The sequence below is a fragment of the Callionymus lyra genome, chromosome 9 (genome assembly GCF_982586985.1).
Source record: "Callionymus lyra chromosome 9, fCalLyr1.hap1.1, whole genome shotgun sequence".
NCBI lineage: Eukaryota > Metazoa > Chordata > Actinopteri > Syngnathiformes > Callionymidae > Callionymus > Callionymus lyra.
This window is the reverse complement of record NC_141826.1, coordinates 444,284-468,012: the sequence shown is the minus strand read 5'-3', so window position 1 is coordinate 468,012 and position 23,729 is coordinate 444,284. Positions and strand designations below refer to the sequence as shown.

General features: G+C 44.1%; 2 protein-coding genes across 2 annotated transcripts in view; one reads left to right on the top strand and one right to left on the bottom strand.

Annotated features, from left to right (window-relative positions):
* The window catches only part of LOC148071390 (uncharacterized), a 74,321-nt gene that overhangs the window by 5,436 nt on the left and 45,156 nt on the right, over nt 1–23,729 (top strand). The window lies entirely within an intron of this gene.
* Nucleotides 20,192–23,522, bottom strand: ap1ar (adaptor related protein complex 1 associated regulatory protein). The gene is made up of 10 exons (XM_087799330.1): nt 23,355–23,522; nt 22,476–22,524; nt 22,381–22,407; nt 21,902–21,927; nt 21,735–21,831; nt 21,494–21,592; nt 21,151–21,206; nt 20,872–20,945; nt 20,679–20,801; nt 20,192–20,599 (listed from the first exon to the last, which is right to left on the bottom strand). The coding sequence occupies exons 1-10, from the start codon at nt 23,423–23,425 to the stop codon at nt 20,328–20,330; spliced, it is 894 nt and encodes a 297-aa protein (XP_087655456.1). The 5' UTR covers nt 23,426–23,522; the 3' UTR covers nt 20,192–20,327.

Below are 23,729 nucleotides of genomic sequence, written 5' to 3'. Positions count from 1 at the left end.
TCATAACCTCAGGTTCTACGAATTGGTGCGAAGCCCTCTAACGGCTTCGCTATTGGTTTACCCCGAGGCACCGCTTCGTCTCTGAGAAAGCTTAATGAACTCGCCACCCAGCAGGGGGCAGTCCACTTCCTATAAAGGCGGGAAACACCCGCCGCACTTCCTCCAACTGAAAACTCAGCGAGAAGGGCGGCAGCTAGGCGACTAGGTTAGAGGGCTTCGCACCAATTCGTAGAACCTGAGGTTATGATAGATAACTCAGGGGTTCTACGTCATATTGGTGCTCCGCCCTCTAACGGCTTCGCTGTTGGTTTAATCCAAAGGCGAAGCCTGACGGGATAAATGTACCCCCAGCTGGACGCCACTCCTGAAGCAGCATCGCTAGGGCCCCGCCGGCCCAGGATCCAAGTCTACTGGAGCCGTGGGCCTCGAGGGGGGCACAGCAGTGTTCAAAACCGTATGAGCTACTGATCCCACCGTCACGTCGAGGAGATAGGCGTTAGCAAAGGTTGACGTGGATGCCCAAGAAACAGCTGAGCAGATGTCCTCTGCTGCCACACCCAGTGAAAAAACCACTGAGGCTGCCACAACACGGGTGGAATGTGCCCTCAGACCGTTAGGAGTGGATCCACCCGCTGCTTGGTAGGCCCGGAAAATGGCTGATCTCACCCAATGAGAAAACCTCTGGGAGGAGATCGCCTCTCCCCGTCGGCATCTACCGTGGCAGACGAAAAGGGCATCAGAGCGCCTAAACACAGCCACCCGCCGCAAGGAACAGGCCAACGCCCTCACTGGACACAACAGGTGAAGAGGTTCCTGACCCGGGTCCGAGTGGGGCGGCGGATGAAAGGCCCGCAGCGTGATGGTCGTCGCCCGGAACAAGGAACTCAGAATCTTTGGGCGGAACGCTGGGTTAGGACGCAAAGACACAGAAGACTCCTCGACTCCAAAGGAAGATACTCAGGGCTAATGGAGAGAGCACAAAGCTCACTCGCTCTCTTCGTGGTTGTTAGTGTCAGAAGGAGCGATACCTTGAAGACAAGATATCCAGTGGGACTTGGTCAAGAGGTTAAGGTCGGGCCTGTGAGAGAGTCCAGTACAAACTGGAGATCCCACTGAGGGCTGGAAGGCTTTGCAGGAGGTCGAAGCCTGCAAGCACCCTGTAAGAAAAACGCACGCCCCCAGAGGGTGGGTGTGAGCCGAAGCACCCTCAACCCGAACATGCCTCGTTGCTATGGCTGATGCGAACACTCTGTGTCGCCAAGCCCGTCCGCTATCCAGCAAAAGTTGCAGGAAAGACAGGACAGCAGAGACCAAACAGGAGCTGGGGTCCAAGGACCTGTCTGCACACCAGCGGGAGAAAATCCTCCACTTCGAGGCATAAGGCCGCGTGTCGACGGGGCCCGGGCGTTATCCAGCGCGTGGAGAACTCCAGGGTCCAAAGTCCCTCTCAGCTCGTCCCGTGCAGGAGCCACACTTTGAGAGGCCGGCCCAGGGCAGCGGGGCCCAAGGGATGGCAAGGAGCGATACCTTGAAGACAAGATATCCAGTGGGACTTGGCCAAGAGGCTCGAAGGTCGGGCCTGTGAGAGAGTCCAGTACAAACCGGAGATCCCACTGAGGGCTGGAAGGCCTTGCAGGAGGTCGAAGCCTGCAGGCACCCCGTGAGAAAAAACGCGCCACCAGAGGGTGGGCGAGAGCACCCTCAACCCGACATGCCTCGTTGCTATGGCTGATGCGAACACTCTCAATGTCGCCAAAGTCCGTCCGCTATCCAGCAAAAGTTGCAGGAAAGACAGGAAAGCAGAGACCAAACAGGAGCTGGGGTCCAAGGACCTGTCTGCACACCAGCGGGAGAAAATCTCCCACTTCGAGGCATAAGCCTGCGTGTCAACGTGGCCCAGGTCCAAAGTCCCGCTCAGCTCGTCCCGTGCAGGAGCCACACTTCAGAATCAGAAAACCTTTATTAGTCCCGCGAGGGGAAATTCGGCCGGTCCAATGGATGGCCCACGGATCAACAGTATTAACCTCAGCGCCTCCCGCCTCATCCTCCGAACTAAGGGGAGGAGGAGCAGTGGAGGAGGGAAGGCGAACAGTAGTCCGGCCAGCCACTCAAGTGGGCTAAAGCGTCCGAGCCTAATGGGGGCAATCCGACGCCCTGAGGGAGAACCAGAGAGGACATCTGAAGTTCTCCTTGCTGGCGAAGAGGTCTGCCACCGGGTGACCGAACCGAGACCATATCTCGGCTCTCCACTGCCTCAGACAGACCCCATTCGTCGTGGACGGCCCCCACCCGACAGTCTGTCCGCTACTGCGTTCATCTCGCCCGGTACATGCTGAGCTCTGAGAGAAAGCAAGTGACGGTCTGCCCACAGCCAATCTTCTTTGCCACACTCAGAAGGGCTGGGGATCTGGCTCCACCTTGGCGATTTATGTACGCCACGGGCGGTGGAACTGTCGGATAGCACTAGGACGTTGGACCGTGACAGTTGGGGAGAGAGGTGAAGCAGGACGTTGTAATTGCCTTTAGCTCTAGCCAGTTTATGTGACTGTACACTGGTCTACCCCGCTGGCGTAGGCCTGACCCGAGGTGCCTCCCCAACCTGTCAGAGAAGCGTCTGTGAACAGTGTAATGAAGGACGCAACCCAATGGAACTCTCCGTCTGAGGTTGGCTAGAGAGTTCCAAAACTGGATGTCCTGCAAAACCCGAGCGGGAAGGCGCACTTTCCGACCTCGTTCCCGCTTGAGGTCTAGCTTGAGACGACCAAACCATCTCTGAAGCTCCCTCATATGCAGCAAGCCCAGCCGAACTACCGTGTGAGCTGCTGCCATGAGCCCCAGGAGGGACAGTGCCTGCTGTTGTCACATGACACCGAGCTTCCAGCAACTGTGTTGTGTGTCGGAGAATGGGCTGGATACGCACGTCCGGGAGGCGAGCGTATCCCTCCTCCGAGTTCAACAGTACCCCCAGGTAAACTAACTGTTGAACTGGAGTCAGAGCGCTCTTGCTGAGGTTCACCGTGAACCCCAGGGTGGCAATATGGCTCAACACCTTCTGTGTGTGAGCGTAACTTTCTGCCTCTGACCTGGCAAGGATCAACCAGTCGTCCAGATAGGTCAAGATCCTTACCCCACTCACTCTTAATGGCTCCAGTGCCGCCTCCACACACTTGGTGAAGGTCCTGGGTGCCAGAGTGTAGCCGAACGGGAGTCGAGTGTATTGAAACACACGATCCTCGAGTGCAAAACGCAAGTACTTTCGATGTCTCTTGACTATCGGTATGTGAAAGTACGCATCGGTCAGGTCGATAGATGTCATCCAATCTCCTGGACTTACACCTGAGAGCAGTTTCTTGACCGTCAACATGCGAAACGGGCGGGTAGCTATGAATTTGTTCAAATAGATGAGGCACAAGGAAGTACCGGGAGTAAAACCCTGTCATCATCTCGGCTGCAGGAACCAGTTCTACGACCTCCTTCTGCAGCAGAATAGACACCTCGTTTCTCAAACAGGATCATTTCTCCTGCTCCACCACGCGAGTCCCGGAGAATCCCTGAAAAACGCGGGGATTGACGGGCAAATTGGAGCATAGCCCCACCTGATTACTCCCCCCAGCCATTTGGAATGAAGTAAAACCAGGCGACTCCAAGCCGAATAATGTTCTGTCAGAACCGCAGCCCTGGCGAACTTTGGGTTGTCTTCCGGCCCGCCCCCGCGAACGTCCAAGAGCGGGCCGTAGACGAAAGGGCATCACACAAGCTGTGTCTCTATCTCTTGAATCAACAGAGCATGTACTCGAGTTGGATTCACTAGAACCCCCACCCTCATACATAAAATCCGGCTCTGTGGGAGAAACGCGCAAGGGCGCGTGAGAAACCGCCTGTGAATACGTCACACTCACAGGCGGAAACACATGCGCACTACTAACATCTCTCAGAACGAACCACAGAAACGTCATACGTTCTCTTGTTTTATTCCCGACACATGCCCTTGAATGAATAGGGGGGAGGAGCCCCGAGCGCCGTATCCGCGCCTCGTCATCACGCCCATGCAGGTGATGGCGGAGCTGCACCGCCTCCTGCCTGGCCATTCCTCTCCATGGTGCGTCTGTTCCATGGCGTTTCTCTGCCCGCCAAACATGACGCCATCCATGGCGTTTTCTCCGCCAAACGTGACGTCATCCATGGCGTTTCTCCACCAAACGTGACGTCATCCATGGCGCCGGGATTTTTTTGACAACGCTCATCGGCGGTTAAACCCCGTCAGCGCATGTCAACACGGACGTGAAGCGAACACAGCTGATCAAGCCGGTCTCGTGGACATTTTCTTATCTGGAAACAAACACACAGACGGTTGAGTCTGCCCTTCATTCGTGTGGACAGACTCCGTTATTGCAGTCTCGGCATGACCCGGACGAAAGGGGTTTAAAACCTCCTCCGAACTGTGTTCTAAGAGGAAACTCTCGCCGTCTATGAACGGCGGAGCATGTTAGCTTAGCATTAGCGGCGAAAGTTTCTAATGACGCCTGTGAATACGTCACACTCACGGGCGGAAACACATGCACACTAGTAACATCTCTCTCAGGTGAACCCGTCGAGTGCTGCAAGAGGACCATGTGTCTGCAAGAGATACTTACCTGATCGCTCTCGCATACCTCATGGTCGACTCCATGCAGCGAGCCAGTCGTCCTCCTCGTCGCGGTCTGTTCATGATCGAGGGACGACTCAGCTCGACTCATCAGGGCCCAACACGTTGGAACGTGAGCTTGTCGAGTGCACCGCACAGGACTGCCATGTTATTTGTTTTTCTTAAACAACATGGCATTAACCTGCCTTGATCATAATCATGATCTCTGAGGCGGCGTTGGTCGACAAGCCTCGAACGCTTCCCGTCACTGTCAAAAGCCGTGGGAAGCGCTCGGAAGGCCACATAATCATCACGTGTGATTTGGGCCTAGGCAAACAAAGCAGACATGTGTGTCTCCTCTTCAGGGAGTCTTCGTGCACACATGGTTCACTTCAATATTCATTCGCCATCATTCCATTCCACTGTCAGGAGCTTTCTCTCTGAGTTGTAAAGGAGGAAGTGCGGCGGGTGTTTCCCGCCTTTATAGGAAGTGGACTGCCCCCTGCTTGGTGGCGAGTTCATTAAGCTTTCTCAGAGACGAGGCGGTGCCTCGGGGTAAACCAATAGCGAAGACGTTAGAGGGCGGAGCACCAATATGACGTAGAACAGAATCAACTGCATTACTGTCACTAGTTCACTAGTAAACATATTCGATCAAACTAGTTTACTAGTAAGGGCATAAAAGGTTGAACTAGTTAACTAGTGATCGTTTCGTTATTCACTAGTCCACTAGTACGTTTTTTAACCTTTTTAACCTAGTTCATTAGTAATGTAAACCTAACTTGGCTTCCAATACAAAGTCACTAAATGGAACTACTTCACCATTATAACTGGAAAATATTTCTGGTCCCTTATAGCTTTGAAGCTTTGTGAAATAGTGCATCAAAATAACACTTGATGGGATTTTCATTAGATACGAATATCACAAGATAAAAAAAGGATTCATCTATGTCACCTCTGGGGCTTCGTACAACTCTAATCAGACGAGAAAATGAAAAATCAAAATGAGCAATATTTGTTATTAAGGAGAAGTGGATGCAGTGGAAAATATTTTCATACACATGAAGACATAAATGTATTAAAGGACTTGGTTAACTATCGTCCCCTTTCACTGATCAATATAGACAGCAAAATATTCAGTAAGGTGCTAGAATCTAGAATAGAACGTGTCACACCAACTCTAATACATCCAGATCAAACAGGCTTTGCCAAAGAAAGACAGTCCTTTGAACTCACAAGAAAACTATTCAATCTCATACAAATCTCAAATCAGAAACTCCGACTTGATATTATCACTAGATGCAGAGACGGCATTTGACAAACTTAATTAGAATTTCTTGTTCTTAACTTAACCAACATTAAGGTTTTGGGAATAATTTATAGGCTGGATTAAGGCACTTTATATATCTACTATGACCAGAGTCACCACAAATAGTATAATTAAAAAAAACTTTGGGTTAAACAATAACACCCGGCAGGGGTGTCTCCCATAACTGCCCTCTTCGACATTTTTTATTTAACCTCTTCAGGAGCAGAAGCATCAATCAGGAAAAGGTTGATTTGAAGCTCCAAACTTTACATTTTATCACTCTCCAACCAGCTGAAATATCTGACTCGGTGTATAAATGATCCAAAGTCTGACTCCTCCTGGCTTTAGACAGAACAATCTCATTGTAACAATTTACTACTATCTGATCTCCCATTTACAAGACAGAAGATCAAAAATCAATGTTCTAAAACTGTGACCATTAATACAAACTTAAAGACTTGGCGGAAAAGGTTAAGAAAAAGAAAAATAATAATGAAAAAAAACATCCAAAAAAAAGAAGAAAACTACCGCTGGGGTCCTTTACTTGACTGCTGTATTAGATGGACTTGGGAAATGGATAGTATCTGGCATACGCGAAACATAGTGATGAAGAGCAATTCATCTCCTGTCTAGGCCTGCGATGTAATTCTCTAATATAGTGTTTTATTCCACTCACACATACAGTAATGTAAAGTCAAATACTCATTGTAAATATTAAGTTTTTACAAATTCTGTCTGTTGTGTCACATACAATTTTCTGAAACGTTGTGGTCTTAAAACCAGGGGACCATAACCAACACTGTCTTTATCTTTGAAATAGCATTGTTTATTCATACCAAGGCTTTTAAAACACCATTTTAAATATATTATCTTATTAAAGATGTGAGAGAATAAAATGCTAAATCGTCGCAATGGATGAAATGTGGTAAAGGACAGAGAACTCTGTCTAGAACACTGAACATTTTGCACCCTCTGCTGACCAACTCAGACACCAGGTTGACTAAGTAAGTCTAGTTTCACAAACATTATTGGACAGCTCATGAATAAAATAATTTATGTTTAAACTTATAGGTTTCAATATTTGCCAAAAGATTCTCTTTTGTTGCCTTCTGTTCCACTTCTGCTTGGTGGCCTCTAAGTATGCAATCTTCCTAAGACTTGATAAGTCTGTTTGCTTCGTTTACAATGTCATTTCAAATCAGAGTAAACGCCGCGACTCAGACTCTAGCAGCACCATTTCTATTTTGGTTTGTCGACACACGTTGATGTCTTTAGATGCCAACATGATGATTGATGACCGGAGCAGGTGCAGCACATGAATGACTGACCCGACTGGTTAAAATAGTCATTTTGGCAGTCACATTGACACTTGCATTAAGTAGTTTTGACACTTCCTGTCACCCAAATCAGTGCTGCAAAGATAGTTTCGTCAAAGGTCAGAACAAATATTATTTCTGTTATTAGTTTACATACAGCTACAGATATAGAGCTAAATCTTATTGTAGTGCAGCCCTGCAGTATGTCAAAAATAGTTTAACAAATGTATAATATATTAATGTTCAAACTTGGTTAATAAGACAAAGGAAATTACTAAATTATGATTCAAAAACGAACTATGCATTTATGAATGTATTATTTTGTTAACAAAAATTGCCACAGTTGGCATCAACAGTTAAAACGAGAGTTCCAGAGTTCCCTAGTTGGCAAGCTCAGTCCGCAGGTGTTTTTTCATTGAATTTTTTATCTTGTCGTTTTGGGCATTTTTCAGGAGCAGAGAGAGGGAAGAAAGATTCAAAAGATATTTTATCCAAACAGTTATCCCAAAAGTTGTATTAATAGAAATGTAAAAATCTTACCTCATGTTGCTAGTTCAATGCAGGTTTGAACTTAAGTCTTAAACACTATTCCTTCAGCCGCTTGACTCTCCAGGAAAAAAATGTAGTCTAATAAAATATTAATGAGAAAACAACAGCTGAACGGAAAATAAATACATATTTAATAATAATGCAAATGAAAACGCAACGCAGGAAATTTGCATTTAGATGATGGTCACAGAATTCCAATTTCAATATTACCATTGCCTTACATTTGCAAAATCCTGCTATATGCTTGCTTTACATGAATCAGTGTTGAGGGTCGTAATGAGACCAATGTCAAAGTTATATGGACCAGAGTTTACAACGACTGAATTTCAACAGAGGGTAAACATTACAGAGGCAGTTATGGATTTGTTGATGGGATCTGAAAGATGATTAATTTCAGATCAGTTTGTGGTCACAAACGCGCAGAAGAGATACAAAGATAAATAAATAAATGAACCTCTTTTACAATTAAGATTAAACCATAGACTCACTCTGATAAAGTTTATTTTACCAATTATTAATTCCAGACTTCCAGTATCTTTACCACCATTTAAAAGTAATTCAAAGTTCTGCCAGCAAGGCTGGTTTTAGGAGAAGTAGAGGCTGAAAACTGTCAACGTACTTTTGTATGTGTTTGAGAAACACATCCTCACACCCAAGTCGTCAACCGTCCGACATTTGTTCATTGCCCCAAGTGACTCGAAAGGGGGGACAAAACCCCTGAGTTGATCGTAATCTCAGGTTCTACGAATTGGTGCTAAGCCCTCTAATCGCTTTGCTATTGGATTACCCCGAGGCACCGCGTCGTCTCTGATAAAAGCTTAATGAACTTGCCCCCCAGCTGGGTGTAGTCCACTTCCTATAAATGCGGCAAATACCCGCCGCACTTCCTCCTAATGAAAACATAGCAAGAAAGGTAGAACCTGAGATTATGATCATAACTCAGGGGTTCTACTTCATTTGGTGCTTGACCACTAACAGCTTCGTTATTGGTTTAAACCCAAGGCGAAACACAACGGGATACATGTACTCCCAGCTGGATGCTGCTCCTGACAGCAGCATCACTAGGGCCCCCCCAGCCCAGGATCCAAATCCACTGGAGCCACAGGCCTCGGGGGGCATGGCATCACTCAAAAACAGTATGAGCTACCGATCCTGTTGCCACGTCGACGAGATAGGCTATAGTGAAGGTCATGGTGGACGCCCATGAAGTGACAAAGCAGATGTCTTCTGCTGCAACACCCCGCAAAAGAGCCACTGAAGCTGCCACACCAAAGGTGGAATGTGCCCCTAATTTACTAGGAGCAGATCCCCCTGCTGCCTGGTAGGCCTTGATAATGGTTAAACTCACCCAATGAGAGACCTCTGAGGGGAGGCCGGCTCACCCAGCCAACAACTACTGTGGCAAACGAATAAGGCATCAGAGCGGCCAAATGAGGCCAGGCGCCACAAAGCAAAACTCTCACAGGACACACTTGACGCGATCTTGACCAAGGTCCAAGTGAGGCGGTGGTTTGTAAGCCCACAGTATGAGCCCGGAAGGAGGAGTTGAGAACCTTCGGACCGCAATGACACTGATGACTCCTCAACTCAAAAGTAAAGAAACTCAGGGCTAATGGGGAGAGCACAAAGCTCACTCATTCTCTTCATCGATGTCGCCAGAAGACCAGAAGAAGTGAAACCTTAAAAGACAAAATGTCAATCATTTGCAGCAAGCCCAGCCGCACCGCCGTGTGAGCTGCTGCCATGAGGGAGGAGGGACACAACAGCACCTGCTGACGTCACATGACGTCAAGCTTCCAGCAACAGTGTTGTCAGCTGGACTAATGGAGAGAGTACAAAGCTCGCTCGCTTTATGGATGTCAAAAGAGAACATACCTCATTTAGTGGCATAAAGCCTACATGTAGATGGGGGAAGAGTCCCGCTCAGCTCATCCCGTGCAAGAGCCACACTTTAAGAGGCAGACCCAGCCCGGGGGGTGCCGTCAGAGTCCCCCCTGCCCGGGGAGTACGGTGCCATCACTATTAACTAAGACTCTCCTGCTTCGCTCGCCAAACCAAGAGGAGGAGGAGTCGCGGAGGAGGACAGGCGAACAGTAGCTGGCCGGCAAACTCAAGTGGGCCAAACCGAAGTCTCTTGAATATCCGAACGTGAAAGTATGCGTCGATCAGGTCGATAGATGTCATCCAGTCTCCTGGACTTACACAGCACTCGTTTTACCGTCAACATCCGAAATGGGCGGGTAGCTATAAACTTGTTATAAATAGCTAAGGGCCAGTATGGGCCTCCATCTTCTTTGGCACAAGCAAGTACCTGGAGTAAAACCCGCTCATCATCTCTGCTGCTGGAATCGGCTCTATCACCTCCTTCAGCAGCAGAGTAGAGACCTCGTTTGACCTGCTCGTCTCTCATAAGATCCGACCCCCACGCACCTCTCCAGCTGCCTGACAAGCAGGGGCGGCAGCTCCTTGCCGTCATCTGGTCTGGTCTGGTCTGGTCTTGGAACAGCGAGAAAACCCGCGCGCAAAGGTGCCATGGTGCGTCCGTTCCATAGCATTTCTCTGCCGCCAAACATGACGCCATCCATGGCGCCGGTCTTTCTTGACAACGCTGTGGGTGAAGGAAAAACCTCAGGTCAACATAGACAAGTCAAGTCTATTTTCACTTACCTCATCAACTTTCAAACCCCGTTGGACCGGTGCAAAATGTCAACACAGAAGTGAAAGTAAACACAGCTGATTAAGCCGGTCTCGTGGACATCTGCTTATAGGTGAACCGGCTCGCTGGAGATACTGATTTCGAAACTAGGTCTTCAAACATGTCACCACATGTCCCGTCATCAGAGGCGGTAGTTCCTTTAGGATCCCTGGACGGCATTAAACCCTTGGTGTGAAGCGGTGACGGGACGCGCCGTTCCATGGCACTCCCGCCAAGAAACACCGGAACAGAGATTCCATTTTCTTACCTCATCAGCTGACGAAACCCGCCGGGCTGGCCCAAATGTCAACACGGAAGTGAAAGTAAACACAGCTGATTGCCAACATCTGTGTCCCAAAGGGCAATCAAAGACAGTGATCGGGGTCTGATCCCCATATCTGCCATAGAGCCAACACCTCCGTGCCAGCACTGCAGCCGCCAATTAGTCACACCACATGATGTATGATGAGCCTTGGCGTGAGACCCCTGGACTGCCTGCAGTGAAAGAGCCGCAGCCCCCCGCTCCTCCAGAACACCACTCTTCATTGCGTGAGGTAGCACCAAGCTTTCCATGAACCCGAACCGGCAAACTGTACACCACCAGACGAGGCAGAGTTGCAAAACCCTGATAAACTGAACTTGTAGTTTGATGGACAAACTGAGCCTTTGTTAGCATCTCAGGGACAGGTGTGGTAAAGACACCTGAAGGAAGTGATGTGCTAGTAACCTCTCCTTTCTATTTAAACTTTTGAGTTCTCTTGTTATTTAATTATGTTGAGGAGACAGAGATGTTAGACATTGCCAGTCTGAGCAGAGTTTGTTTATTATACTATATGCAACACGTCCTCACACCAGGCGTCATACCGTCCGACGCCGTGCAATGCCCCCGGGCGTCACTGGGGTGACGGTATAGGGTAGGACAAAAGCGTTGGTTTTAGCCTACTCGAGTCACCCAGTAATATACAGAGCACTCCCCGACGTCGGATTCAAATTTGATGCGTCGCCCAACGCTTTGTTGCCATGGTAACGTGACGTGACGTAACACTGTTGTCATTTGGCTACCGTAATTCTAAAACTATGAAGCGCACTTGAAATGTTTAGTGTCAACAGTGCGATCTACCCCCGATTGTGCTTAAAGACCTCGACCACTTTGAGGTGGTACACGGCGACCATAAATCGGTAGAAAATGCTTAATTTGTACTTTTTGAAGCTTGGATTGTTCATGCATCGCGGAAGTCAAAAGGCTCTCGCGGAGTAATACATGCTTAAAATGTCCTGTAAAAGTGAAAATGAAGTCTGGATGTGCTATTTTGCTTGATCCTCTTTATAATCAGGTGCGCTTTTCTATGAAAATAGACCCTTACATTGAGATTGCGTTTATGGACATATGTTTTTTTTTATTTCGCATATTAATACAGATAACATATTTAACGTATTTAAGTATATAAGTATACGTTTATTTTAACCCTTTTGGATGAGGGATTTGATCTGTTGTAGTTTTCTTTAAATGAAAGAATATATATAAAATAATAATGGAAAGTATTTAAAATTCCAGCATAAAGAGGTAAACCAGATGGAAACACCATAAAACAATGGATGAAGGAAACATGGAGAGCTTATCTCTGAATGCATGATCAAGTATACTTGCTTGTATTTATTGATTTATTATATTTAAAAGGGAGCACTAGTATGTTTTTGTTTTGTTTTTGCATGGAAGTGACCTGCAAGAACTGCCCAGAACTCCAGACCTGCTTGACATGAAATCTTTCTCTCTGTGGTTCCTGCCAAATGATTTCAAATGTGAAGTAAGTGAGTAAGTAATATTTGTAACATAGTGAACACAAACTTGTAAACCTACAGCACATCCCATCATGGAAATAATTTAAAATGCTACGTTCTTTTCTAGGTGAGATGGAGTGCTGCATATCAGGTGCTGGACTAACCATCGGAGGTGGAAGGGGTCAACGTCATGTCAAAAGCAGGTGAGGTGGTTACATCATACACACTTTGGTCATTAAAATAGTCATGTTTGGTAATTATGATAAATACATTTCTGTGGCACTGACATGCTGACGCTTATGGCCATTTCAAATAGATTTTACATTTCAAATGATCAGAATCATACGACTTCATTAATACAATGTTTTCCAGGTTCTGTTAACTTTCGGACAAAGAGGATTCGACGTTGTTATGGCAGTTAGGAGACAGCAGGAAGTGAAAGATTCTTGAGAAAGAGATGAACCAAGACTGGAACTCCCTGTCAAGTGGTTGTGGATGAGACCATCAACGTTGTGCAGATTCACTCTGATGGTTACTCGTGACATTTGTGACGATCTGTGAACAATTATTTGATATGAAACCTGTAATAAAGCACAATTTGATATCATTTTGAATAATGCTCCCATAGTTTTCATCATCAGTGCAGGTATTGTGTTGTGAAAATGACTATTGTTAATTTAAAAGTTGTAAAAAGGTCTCTGTTTACCCCAGTTTGAGATTGACATAGAGTTCAACATGAACAATATCCAGGCAAAGCAGACACCATATGTTAATGAATCATGAATGAATGAACTCTTTATTTTGAACATGTTACATAAGAAAGTAAACTTAAGACAAACAAACAAAACCAATGACATTAGTCAAACAATAATTATATTCAAAACAATAATAATATTTACCCAACATGTCGAAAAAGTAAGAAGGATGAAGCATAAGCTCGTCTATAACTACCCCCTCTCCACTACTCAATTATTAACCATCACCCAAAGTACATCAACAAAATACAAACATAAACAAACAAACATTCAGCAAAACACAGTATAGATATTTAAGATATAAATAGAGATAAACCACTGCTTTCTTGAAATCACCACACAATTCATCAGTAATCATCATTGTTTAAAATAGCAACTGAAGAGCTATTTGTAAATTACTCTCAAACTATGAAATAAAAGACAGCACGTCTAAAAGCTTTGTGAGACCCACAGTACATGTTTGAACTTTAAAATATACATATTTATGTTATTGATAGGTGACTCAAGACTGCTGTTATACTACCGGAAAAATACACATACCAACATCAACAAATACTGAACGACTAACAGGGTTCTTTTTTTGTAGTGGCCTGTGCTACATCAAATGGTTCATTCTCTAACTTCAAGAGGCTGGCATGAAGGCCCTTGTAAAGCTGATATTTATATGACACATTCAGATGGTCTCCTACTATCGTGTGAGAGGTTTGGTGTCAATCAGTCCAAAAATGAGTGGGAGGTTCTTCTGTCAAGATTGTCTCTAAGTGTAAAATAATGACCAGACCTGATCTTCAAGAAATGGACTTAGGCAACTTTTTTTCTACTTGGACCTCAGAGCTGATATTTGGATATGTTATTCTAGACTCCATTCTGAGTTGAACTGTGGTGGTTTGATGTTGCTATTCCTTTGCCCCATGGTATCATGGGAAACTTGGAGAAATCGGGACTTTGAAGCTCTATAAATCAACCATTGTTGATTGAAATGATCTGAAACTTTTAGAGGTTCTTCATGTTTTATTTGTACACATATGTTTTCAATGGTGTTTCTGTAGGTGCTTCCTGAAGCTACTTCCGGTTTGGGAGGGCTTATCATTATGGTTCCACCAGCATATGATTTTTCAGGTGTCAGAGGTCACACAGACCAAGTTTCATATGTCTGAGGGTCACAGAGGTGAAATTAGAGCAAAAGAGAAACTGTTATGAAGAAATGTGCTTTTTGGCTCCTGTTTCTACTCTGAAGCCCCTGGAGGTCTGGCAATGAGTGTGTGTGCACAATGAACTAAATATCAAACATGTAAATTTTTGTTTAAGTAGCTTTAGGAATCTCTGACCTATTGACCTATTTTGGTTATTGTGGCCTGTTGGACATGAAAGCGTTAATTCTATAACTTAAAGAGACTGTCATATGGGCACATGTGAAGCTAGAAAGATAAAATTAGAGTCTGACGATCCCCTAGTATCTATGTAAAAAAATCTGGTGTCCATCGGTGCAAAAATGAGGGAGAGGTTGTCATTCTTCTGCCAAGATGGTCTCTGAGAGTAGTAGAATGACCAGACCTAATTTTCCAGGAATGGTTTTGGGAACCTTTTTTCTACTTGGACCTCAGAGTTGATATTTTGATATGTTATTCTATTAGGTGCTTCCTGAAGCTACTTCCGGTTTGGGAGGAGTTATCATTATGGTTCCACCAGCATATGATTTTAGAGGTGTCAGAGGTCACACAGACCAGGTTTCATATGTCTGAGGGTCACAGACGTCAAATAAGAGCAAAAGAGCAACAGTCATGAAAAACACGTTTTTGGCCCCAGTTCATTCCCAGCGGCCCCTGTGGGTCTGAAAATGAGCATGATAGTTCACACTATCCTCAATATCAAGCCTCTGTTAATTAATTTACATGTTATTGATTACTAATGTATGATTATGTATGTACTTATGCAATACATATTGATTACGTGTGATTGTAGATGTAATTATTCCAATAGTAGTAAACTTTTAACTTTTGACTCTGGGTAAGCCATTAACTCCAATATGAATATTGTACATGAGCTGCTTTTTATCACGCTGTCATAATAAAAGATATAAACTGTTATCATAAAACTTTAGTTTGATTTTTTAAGCATTCACTGGTATCAATTATAAGCATCTCTGAAGTTACAACTGCATTGATCATGTTGGGATGAATACTATGGGAGCATTATTCAAAATGACGTCAAATTGTGCTTTATTACAGGTTTCATATCAAACAATTGTTCACAGATTGTCAAAAATGTCACAAGTAACCATCAGAGTCAATCTGCACGACGTTGATGGTCTCGTCCTCAGAGAAGACATGCGTGTAGTAGTTTCTGGTCCGAGTCATGAATCTTTCACTTCCTGCCGTCTCCTTACTGCCATAACAACGTCGAATCCTCTTTTTTAATATCAGTCTTAAAAAAGGTTTTGTATCCTATTAGGTGAATTTTAGGACATTCGCCAGCCCCGAAAGCGTCGGAGGGCAGTTGACGCACTCCCACCACGTCTTCCAAGATCATGATCAGGAGGACGATCGGTGGTGTAGATCCTAACTCCCTGTTTGGATCCGACCGGGGGGGGAAGGTCGAACCGGGCTGGTATCTCACTATCCGCTTGTCATCCTGCCGTGCCACGGCAAACCTAGATCCTGGAGCTTGGCTCTGGACAGGCCGCCCTGTAGCTATGCCTAGAGCTGAAGACATGTTTACGGCGATGTAGTTCAAAAGACCATATAAGGGGGGACGCAGGTGGCGTCCCTCGCAAAAAACATGGCTCTCCTCTGGGACCAGCAGATGAGGGAGAGGTCAAGGACTCTGTGGCCGCTCTCCCCAGGATGACATAGGCATATGCGATCTTCGGAGGGAGAGTCCGCGATGCTGGACAGCTGGGCCACCGGCATTTGTGGCTAGACCGGGCGCTCCTGGATGGGACAACAACAGAGGAACTCTGGCAGATCGTGGCTTGGTAGATCGTGGCTCGCCAGGAGGCGGCGCTCCAGGAGTCTGTGCAGCTCAGGGATTCTCTGCATGGACAAGATGAGATGACTAGGCGGGGCTACTACAACCACTCAGAGCAAGTGGGGTGGGGATCTTTACTTATCTAGACTACTGGTTTATCCTTGCCAGGTCAGAGGCAGAGAGTCACGCTCACACACAGAAGTTGTTGAGCCATATTGCCATTCTGGGGTTCATGGTGAACCTCAGCAAGAGCGCTCTTACTCAGTTCAGCAGCATTCTCCGACTGACAACACAGTTGCTGATAGCTCGACGTAGTGTGACAATAGCAGACGCTGTTATGTCCCTCCTGGGGCCATGGGTGGGCTTGCTCGACGGAGATGGTTCGGTCGTGATGAGCTAGACCCCAAGCAGGACCAAGGTCAGAGAGTGCATATTCCCGCTCTGTCTTTGCAAGACATCCAGTTTTGGAACTCCCTGGCCAACCTCAGGCAGAGAGATCCACTAGGTTGCGTCCTTCATCACACTCAGGTTTGCACAGATGCATCTCTGACAGGTTGGGTAGGCACCTCAGGTCAGAACTATGCAAGCGGAGTCTGGAACAGACCGGTGTACAGACACATCAACTGGCTAACCAGGACGAATGGGGTCTGTCCGAGTTGGTGGCGGCCGAGATTTGGTCTCAGTTCGATCATCCGGTGGCGGACCTTTTCGCCGACAAGGAGAACTTCAAGTGTCCTCTTTGGTTTTCCCTCAGGGCCGCGGCCTGCCCCCCACTAGGTGCAGACACACCCGTTGGCTATCCCTTGGACCCCTGCTACACTGTGTCAGGCAGGAGGACTCTGCACGAGATGAGCCAAGCGGGACTCTGGACCCCACGTTCTCCACACGCTGGATAATTCTCGGGCCCCGTCTACACGTAGGCTTTATGCTTTCAAATGGAGGTCCCTGGACCCCAGCACCTGTCTGGTCTCCGCTTTCCCGTCATTTCTGCAACATTTGCTGGATAACAGACAGACTGTGGTGACACTTAAAGTGTTCACCTCAGATATAGCAACAAGGCATGTTGGGTTCGAGGGTGCAGTTCTTACGAGCGGGCCTTCAGGCCTCGACCTCCTGTGAGGCCTCCAGCCCTCAGTATGATCTCCAGCTAGTGCAGGACTCGCTCACAGTCCCAACCTTTGAGCCACTTGACCAAGTCCCACTGGATATCTTGTCTTGTCCTGTTCATCTGCCACGGTAGATGTCGGCTAGGTGAAACAGTCACCCCTAAGTGGAACTCTCATTGGGGGAGATTAGCCATTATCCAGGCCTACCAGGCAGCAGGTGGATCCGTGCCTAGCAGCCTAAGGGCACATTCAACCCGTGGGGTGGCAGACTCAGTGGGTCTTTTGTGGGGTGTTGCAGTGGAAGACATCTGCTCACCCGTGGCGTACACCTTAACTTTTCGGGTCCTATGTCCTTGATGTGGCGACAGGATCAGTAGCTCATATGGTTTTGAGTGCTGCCATACCTGCCAAACTCAGCTGAGTTTTCAGTAGGAGGAAGTGCGATGGGGATTCCCTACCTCTTATAGGAATTGGCTCTCACCCAGCTGTGTGGCAAGTTCGTTAAGTGAGGCAGGGCCTCAATGGTAGCGAAGCAGTTGGAAGGCTACGCACCAATTCGTAGAACCTGAAGTTATGAAACCAATTGCTCCTGGGTTATTTTGCGACAAGTATTTGTTATTCTTTATACATGAACTTTTTTTGTGTTTATTATAGACGTGAACTAAGCTCAGTAATAAAATAACTCGGGACTTGTGGCGACCTCATCACAATGTGTTTCTCCGCCTCACACCGCACTATATTCTGCTGCTCTACGTTGTCAAGTCATGTCAAATCTCATCTATTTGATTTTTTTCACATTTTTTAGATGAATGATCAACGCTGTGAAGCAATAGATAATGTTTGCGTTACTAGGATTTACTCGCAAGTTTTTTGATAAACAAAACCTGCCTTCATTTGTATGAAGGCTTTTCTCTGATCACTATCTGTATTTTTGCTTGCACTGCAATTTCGTTTTATAATAGACAAGCTTAAACTCTCATTTTAGAATTTATTCACAATCCCATTCCTTTTTAATTTTGAGAAAGTCGATGACGTGATCGTAAATGTTATCTGCGCCTGAACCCGACGTTGTTTTGATGGGCGACCCAAGACGGCTTAAATGGACGGTTTTGTCCAAGCTTCACCAACCTATGGTTGCAAATTAAAAAAACTGTTTTTTTCTGCCTTCAAGAAATAGGAAAAAAAACAAAATTGAGCAGTAAATATTCCACAGAAGCCAACATATGTGAAAGAACATTTAACAAAGAAAATGGTTGCTGAAATGTTCCATCAGGTGCAGCAGGAACACAGCTTATGTGCAGAAGAAACTGTGAAGTGTTCAAGTGCTCCAGTGCTAACATTCAACCCTTGTTTTATATTGTCTTGTCTTGTATTATTAAGTAAACTTCTAAATATTCTGTTTATCAAGCGAAATATAAAGCAGAGAGGCATGAGAGTTTAACATTAATCAGAGAAAAATCATAAGAGTGTAATGATAAGAGACATTCACATACTAGAGATTGTAAAACTTTAATAATTAAAAAAATGAGGACAGTAAAGGTGACAATGTGAAATGTGTGTCAATCAGCCACAAGAGTGTGCTACTGCTGCCACCTTGTGTTCAAACAATACATTTCACAATTGTCTACAGAATAGAACTCCTCACAGTTCTTAATTTTCTGGATGATAAAAATGAAAACATGATCTTAAATTGAAACTTTTCCTTCTCTTTTTAGAGATACAAGAAACCATGGTGTAGCATCATACAGAGAAGAGAATACAGTGATTAAATAAAACCTGAAAGTGAAAGAAAATGTTCAAGAAATTACATAACATAAATTAAAAATCTAATTTTCAGGCCATGTTGGATACATGTCAGTAGTGCATGTTTGTCATCTACTCAACACAACCCCCCCCCCCCCCCCCCCAATCATTCAGGTACTAGATCAGGTACAACAGCTCATAATCAAATGAGATTAAAACATTTTACAGAAAATCAAAGAACATCTTCGTACAATTGGAATATTATTACCCAGAAGACTGTCATTATAACAATATAATAAGCTTCTCACTTCTCAGGGTCACTTATATCCAGGAGTGAATTGACACAAAGTCATGTGACTCAGATTATCACTATAGCAATTGTTCCCTAAATCATTTGGTTTTGAACTTTATTGTGTGGCTAAAAATTCTGCTTAATGAAAGTTAAATTCACAGTATATATAATTAAGCCTTTTCATGTTCAACATAGCAGGATTTTAACTAATCATTTTGACAAGAAAAGCTTTAAAAATCCTGTTTACTGTTGTTACTGTTCATTTGTGTGTTGTTGTCACAGGATTCTGACACTACTTTATAAAGTAGGCTAGCACAACTGAAACAAATTTTAATTTAGATTTTATTTAATTCACTCATTTTGCCTTGCAACCTTCTTGTCAAGCCACAGAAACGGCAACACTTAAATGTTCAGTCCAGGTTAGCTCAAAAAAATGTTTAATTCAATTATTGAAATTCTTTTTTTTAATACCTAAAACATAATAAAATATATTATTGTTAAGAAAATGGTTTCTGTTGGATATAAGTGAGCCCTTTAAGATGATTTTAAAGTCTACATAAAATTAGCTCTCCGGCTGAGCAGAAAAAAACACACTCACACTGGGAATAATAATAATAAGAAACTGGTTTCTATTTTTTATCATGAGAATGTAGTCCTTCTTACTGTTTCCATTTAAAATGCATTTTATTTGCATATATGAATGCTACTGTGGAAGAATGGAAAACTTAAAGACGCAATGTCGTCCAAGCACTGTCGTCTTGTGTGTTTTTATGTGTCTGTGCATGGGTCCATGTACCAAATGAAGAACTTAACTGTAAACCTGCTGGAGAGTTTTGATATTCCCAACCACCAGTAGTTATGAACTTCTCTAGCCATTTAGCAGTGCAAAAGCCTCACTTCAGACAACACACTGCTGCTAGAAAAGAGGTTAATTGTTCATGACACAAACTGAAACATTTCACATTTTTTCAGACATAAAAGTAGCAAACTGCTCAGTTTCTCACGGTGAATTATCTCTGGATATGGTTGAAGATAAAGCAAATAAAGGCACTGAAATGTTATGTTGCTGTACTGTATTGTAGTGCATACTTCCTCATATTCATGCAACATCAGTCACAAGTTACAAGGTACATTTACTAGGCCAAAACAACTGGTGAGCGCTGACTCAGCATCTCCTGTTTGGTAACAGACATCATCTGTCCTGGTTGTCTGACCCGAAACCAAAGTCTGTGGCGTCCTCAGAAGGAGTGTTCAGGACTGAATTGACGAACCCTTCGTACTCAGTGTCACCAGTCTGCTCTAGGTGAGTACTTACAAAGTCATTCTCCCACTCGAGAGTATTGAAGTCCTCCGAGGCTGAGGTTGGACCACTGTACACTTCTTTCGCCCCGGGCCTAAGGGCTGCACGCAGGATGTCCTCCTCTGTCCGTGATCTCTCCCAGGGAGGTAGTCCTCGGTTGAATCCTTTTTCATGAGCAGATTGGTGAGTATTAACAAAAGACTATTAAGCTATTTATTCACCAACTAATTCAGCAACTCTCACCTTCCTCATCCTCCCACTCCAGGTCTAGTGAGGTACCATCATCATTAGTGGAGCGGGTTTTCGTGGTGAAGTCCCAGCTGTACTCGGTGTTAGGAGTCATCACATTAGTTTCAGAGGGGATTCCTGTAAATGACCTAGGCGTTGCCGTTTTGTTTGTATCAACCAGTGAACTTAGTGCGGCAGCTGTACTCACTGCTGCTTCTGAAAGCTTCAGACTGGGCTTTTACATTCTGGAGGTAGACATCGAAACCCTCCCCTGCGGTATGCCTGCAACGTTTATATAGATTAGCCTTTTTGATTTTGGCTTGAACATACGTTTTTCAATCTATTAATATCTAAGTCAATGTCTGGAGGGATTTAGATTAAAGGTAGTTGGGTGGTGGTATGTTTATAATAACAAATGAATAGCTTTTGCCAATGTTGTGAAGCACAAAGGCACTTTGTATCCATTCATCTGATCCAAGTGACTTACTTTCTTTGCTTCTGTTCTCCACCTGCACTGTTTTCTCTCCCTTGAGTGTTTGTCAGCTGCAAAAAAAAAACACGGATGCAAAAAGGTTTTTTTTTTAGAAAAGGTAAGAGTACAAATCAAAATAAAGTCCTTCTAATACAAGTTGTGGGAGATATTTTAAGTGTTAAACTACAGGCAGTTGAGCATTGACTGTGAGGGAGTACAGGATGAAAAGAAGACAAAACTTTCCCTTGTGAACATAAACAACCTCCAGAGTGCCGTGCAGCATGCCATGTAGCTTAGAGGAGAAGTTGCCCAGTGGAGCGTTTATGTAAACTGTCAGAAGGGAGGAGTGTCACCTCACCTCCCTCAGTTTTCGTTCACGTGCCAGTCTGGCGGCAGCACGCTGGGCAGCATTTCTAGCCTCCTCTTCTAGCCTCAACTTCTCCTCCTGTGCCTCTAACTGAGCAGAAATAACAAAATGTAACTAAAAGGGTGAAAACATAATAATAAAACAAATTCAAAAAGCAAATGAAACGTATAAACAAAAGGCAAAAACGGGCGGGTTTTTAACTACACATCGAGGGGAAAAAATGTGGTCTTACATCTGCTTGCAGCTTCTGGTCTATTAGGATCTGCTTGTCAGAGATGGCAGCATAGCAATGTTCCTTCAGGTGAGTCAGCTCATCTTCATTGATGGGTCTAATTCATAACAGTATATATTACACAAAGAAACTAACAAAGAAAATTCATTATAGATACAAACACTCACCTCGGGCAAGTCAACGGGCTCTCAGCCTAGAAATTAATTACAAGAAATGTAAAATAAATTATGGAAAGCAAAAAAATAAAATAAAATCACTGACGTACTTAAATGTATCTCAACAAAGACTAAAAAAATTACGTTTTACAAGAATAGCACACATTGGACTTCAACCCTTTGACCTTAGAACAAAGAAGTCACAAAACAGATACACAGTATTTGTAAAAGTTTTGGATGGAATTATTGAAATTGAGCAATTCTGATAAATTGCAAATCAGCATTGACAGACGCATCATTTGGCTCCTGGTTCTTTTTAAATTGGATTGTTTGGAAAATACAATTTATTTAATTTATATTACAGTAGTAAACAGATTAAAAAAGTTCTCAAACAAATAATAGGAAAACTAATAATGATAATCATGAAATAACAAAAAAGAACGCCAATAGAAACTAAGGTTTAAGGATTAAAAACAACAAATCTCTCTTACCTCATCACTCTCTACTAGATTTTCAAACTGGAAGAAATAAACAGCTTTAAAAAGTCAAAAAAATTAAGAATCTATAAAAGAATTAACAGTTATACCTCAATTGTATAGTGTTCTCCTGCAGTGCTGCTTCGAAAGTATTTCGACCTAAATGTACACATGAAATGTTTTCAATATTAATTCATTACTGTGTCATCAAGTTTACACATAGTGGCAATTCAGAAGTAGGAAAATGTTTTCAAAACTCAAAATTGACAGTCTTTTCATTCAGTCTACTATGTCTTCTATGCATTTTAAATCAAGACTAGTAAATACTTGTTGGTCCTGTCATGCACTGAAAAAGTAAAAGGAAGCACAGCAAATTTGCACATCAATTTAAAATGTTTGTTGCAAACACTAACCCAGCCATTATACATGCCATTTGTGAAGAAAGTATGAAACGTAGATAAGCTTAAAATATTAAAACATATATTAACAAGTTGATCACCCCAATGAACACAAGGGGCAAAATAACAGATAACAACAAACACTAAACATGATTTCATGAGTCGAGTGTGCTAGTTTGAATTAAGTTTACATTACGCCACTTATCAAACATGTTTTCCTTTATTCTAGCCGCACCTGAGGATAGTTCAAACATTTTCGAATCAAGCTGGTGTCATGTATGTTATTTATTTATTCTACCCGAACCTGGGGATGGTTCAGGAATTGGATTTTGCGATCAATTGGTCAACGCCTGACCTGTCCGTAGATATGACGTGAGGTCATTTTGTCTGTTTGATATACCCGACTTGGAACTACAGTATATGCACTCTATTACAAGCAAAAGTTGTCGCGGAAGGATACGTATATATGTTTTCATTGTTGATGGACATGTGAGTTTTAATGGCGAGTTAATTTCTGTCACTGCTGTCACTAGCAGTAAGTAACGTAACCGGATGCAGCTAGGGCTAAACAAGAAACTCTGGTCAACTCACCCGCCCCCTCTTTGGATCCTATTGGCTTCTCTCCGGAATAGACCGACACAGTAGGTCCAGCAGTTACCCATCTCATTGTCGAATGTTATTATTATTTGTATAAAGCTGCACTTCTGTTTGGCGTGATAGTTTAGCGAACTACATTTAGGTGAGCTGTCATCTTCTCTGACTGCTTCCTGGATTTACTTCTTCGACGTTATCATGATGCTACGCTGAGTAAAAAGATCACCAACATCGCCCCCTAAGTCGAGCTGCAGTCATTAGCTTTGCACATTTATTTGGTATACCGAAAAGTATGTGAAATATGTGACGTTTTAACATGAGAAAACACGTGATGCTCTAATGTTACGATGAAAAGCTATCCAAATGCTATTT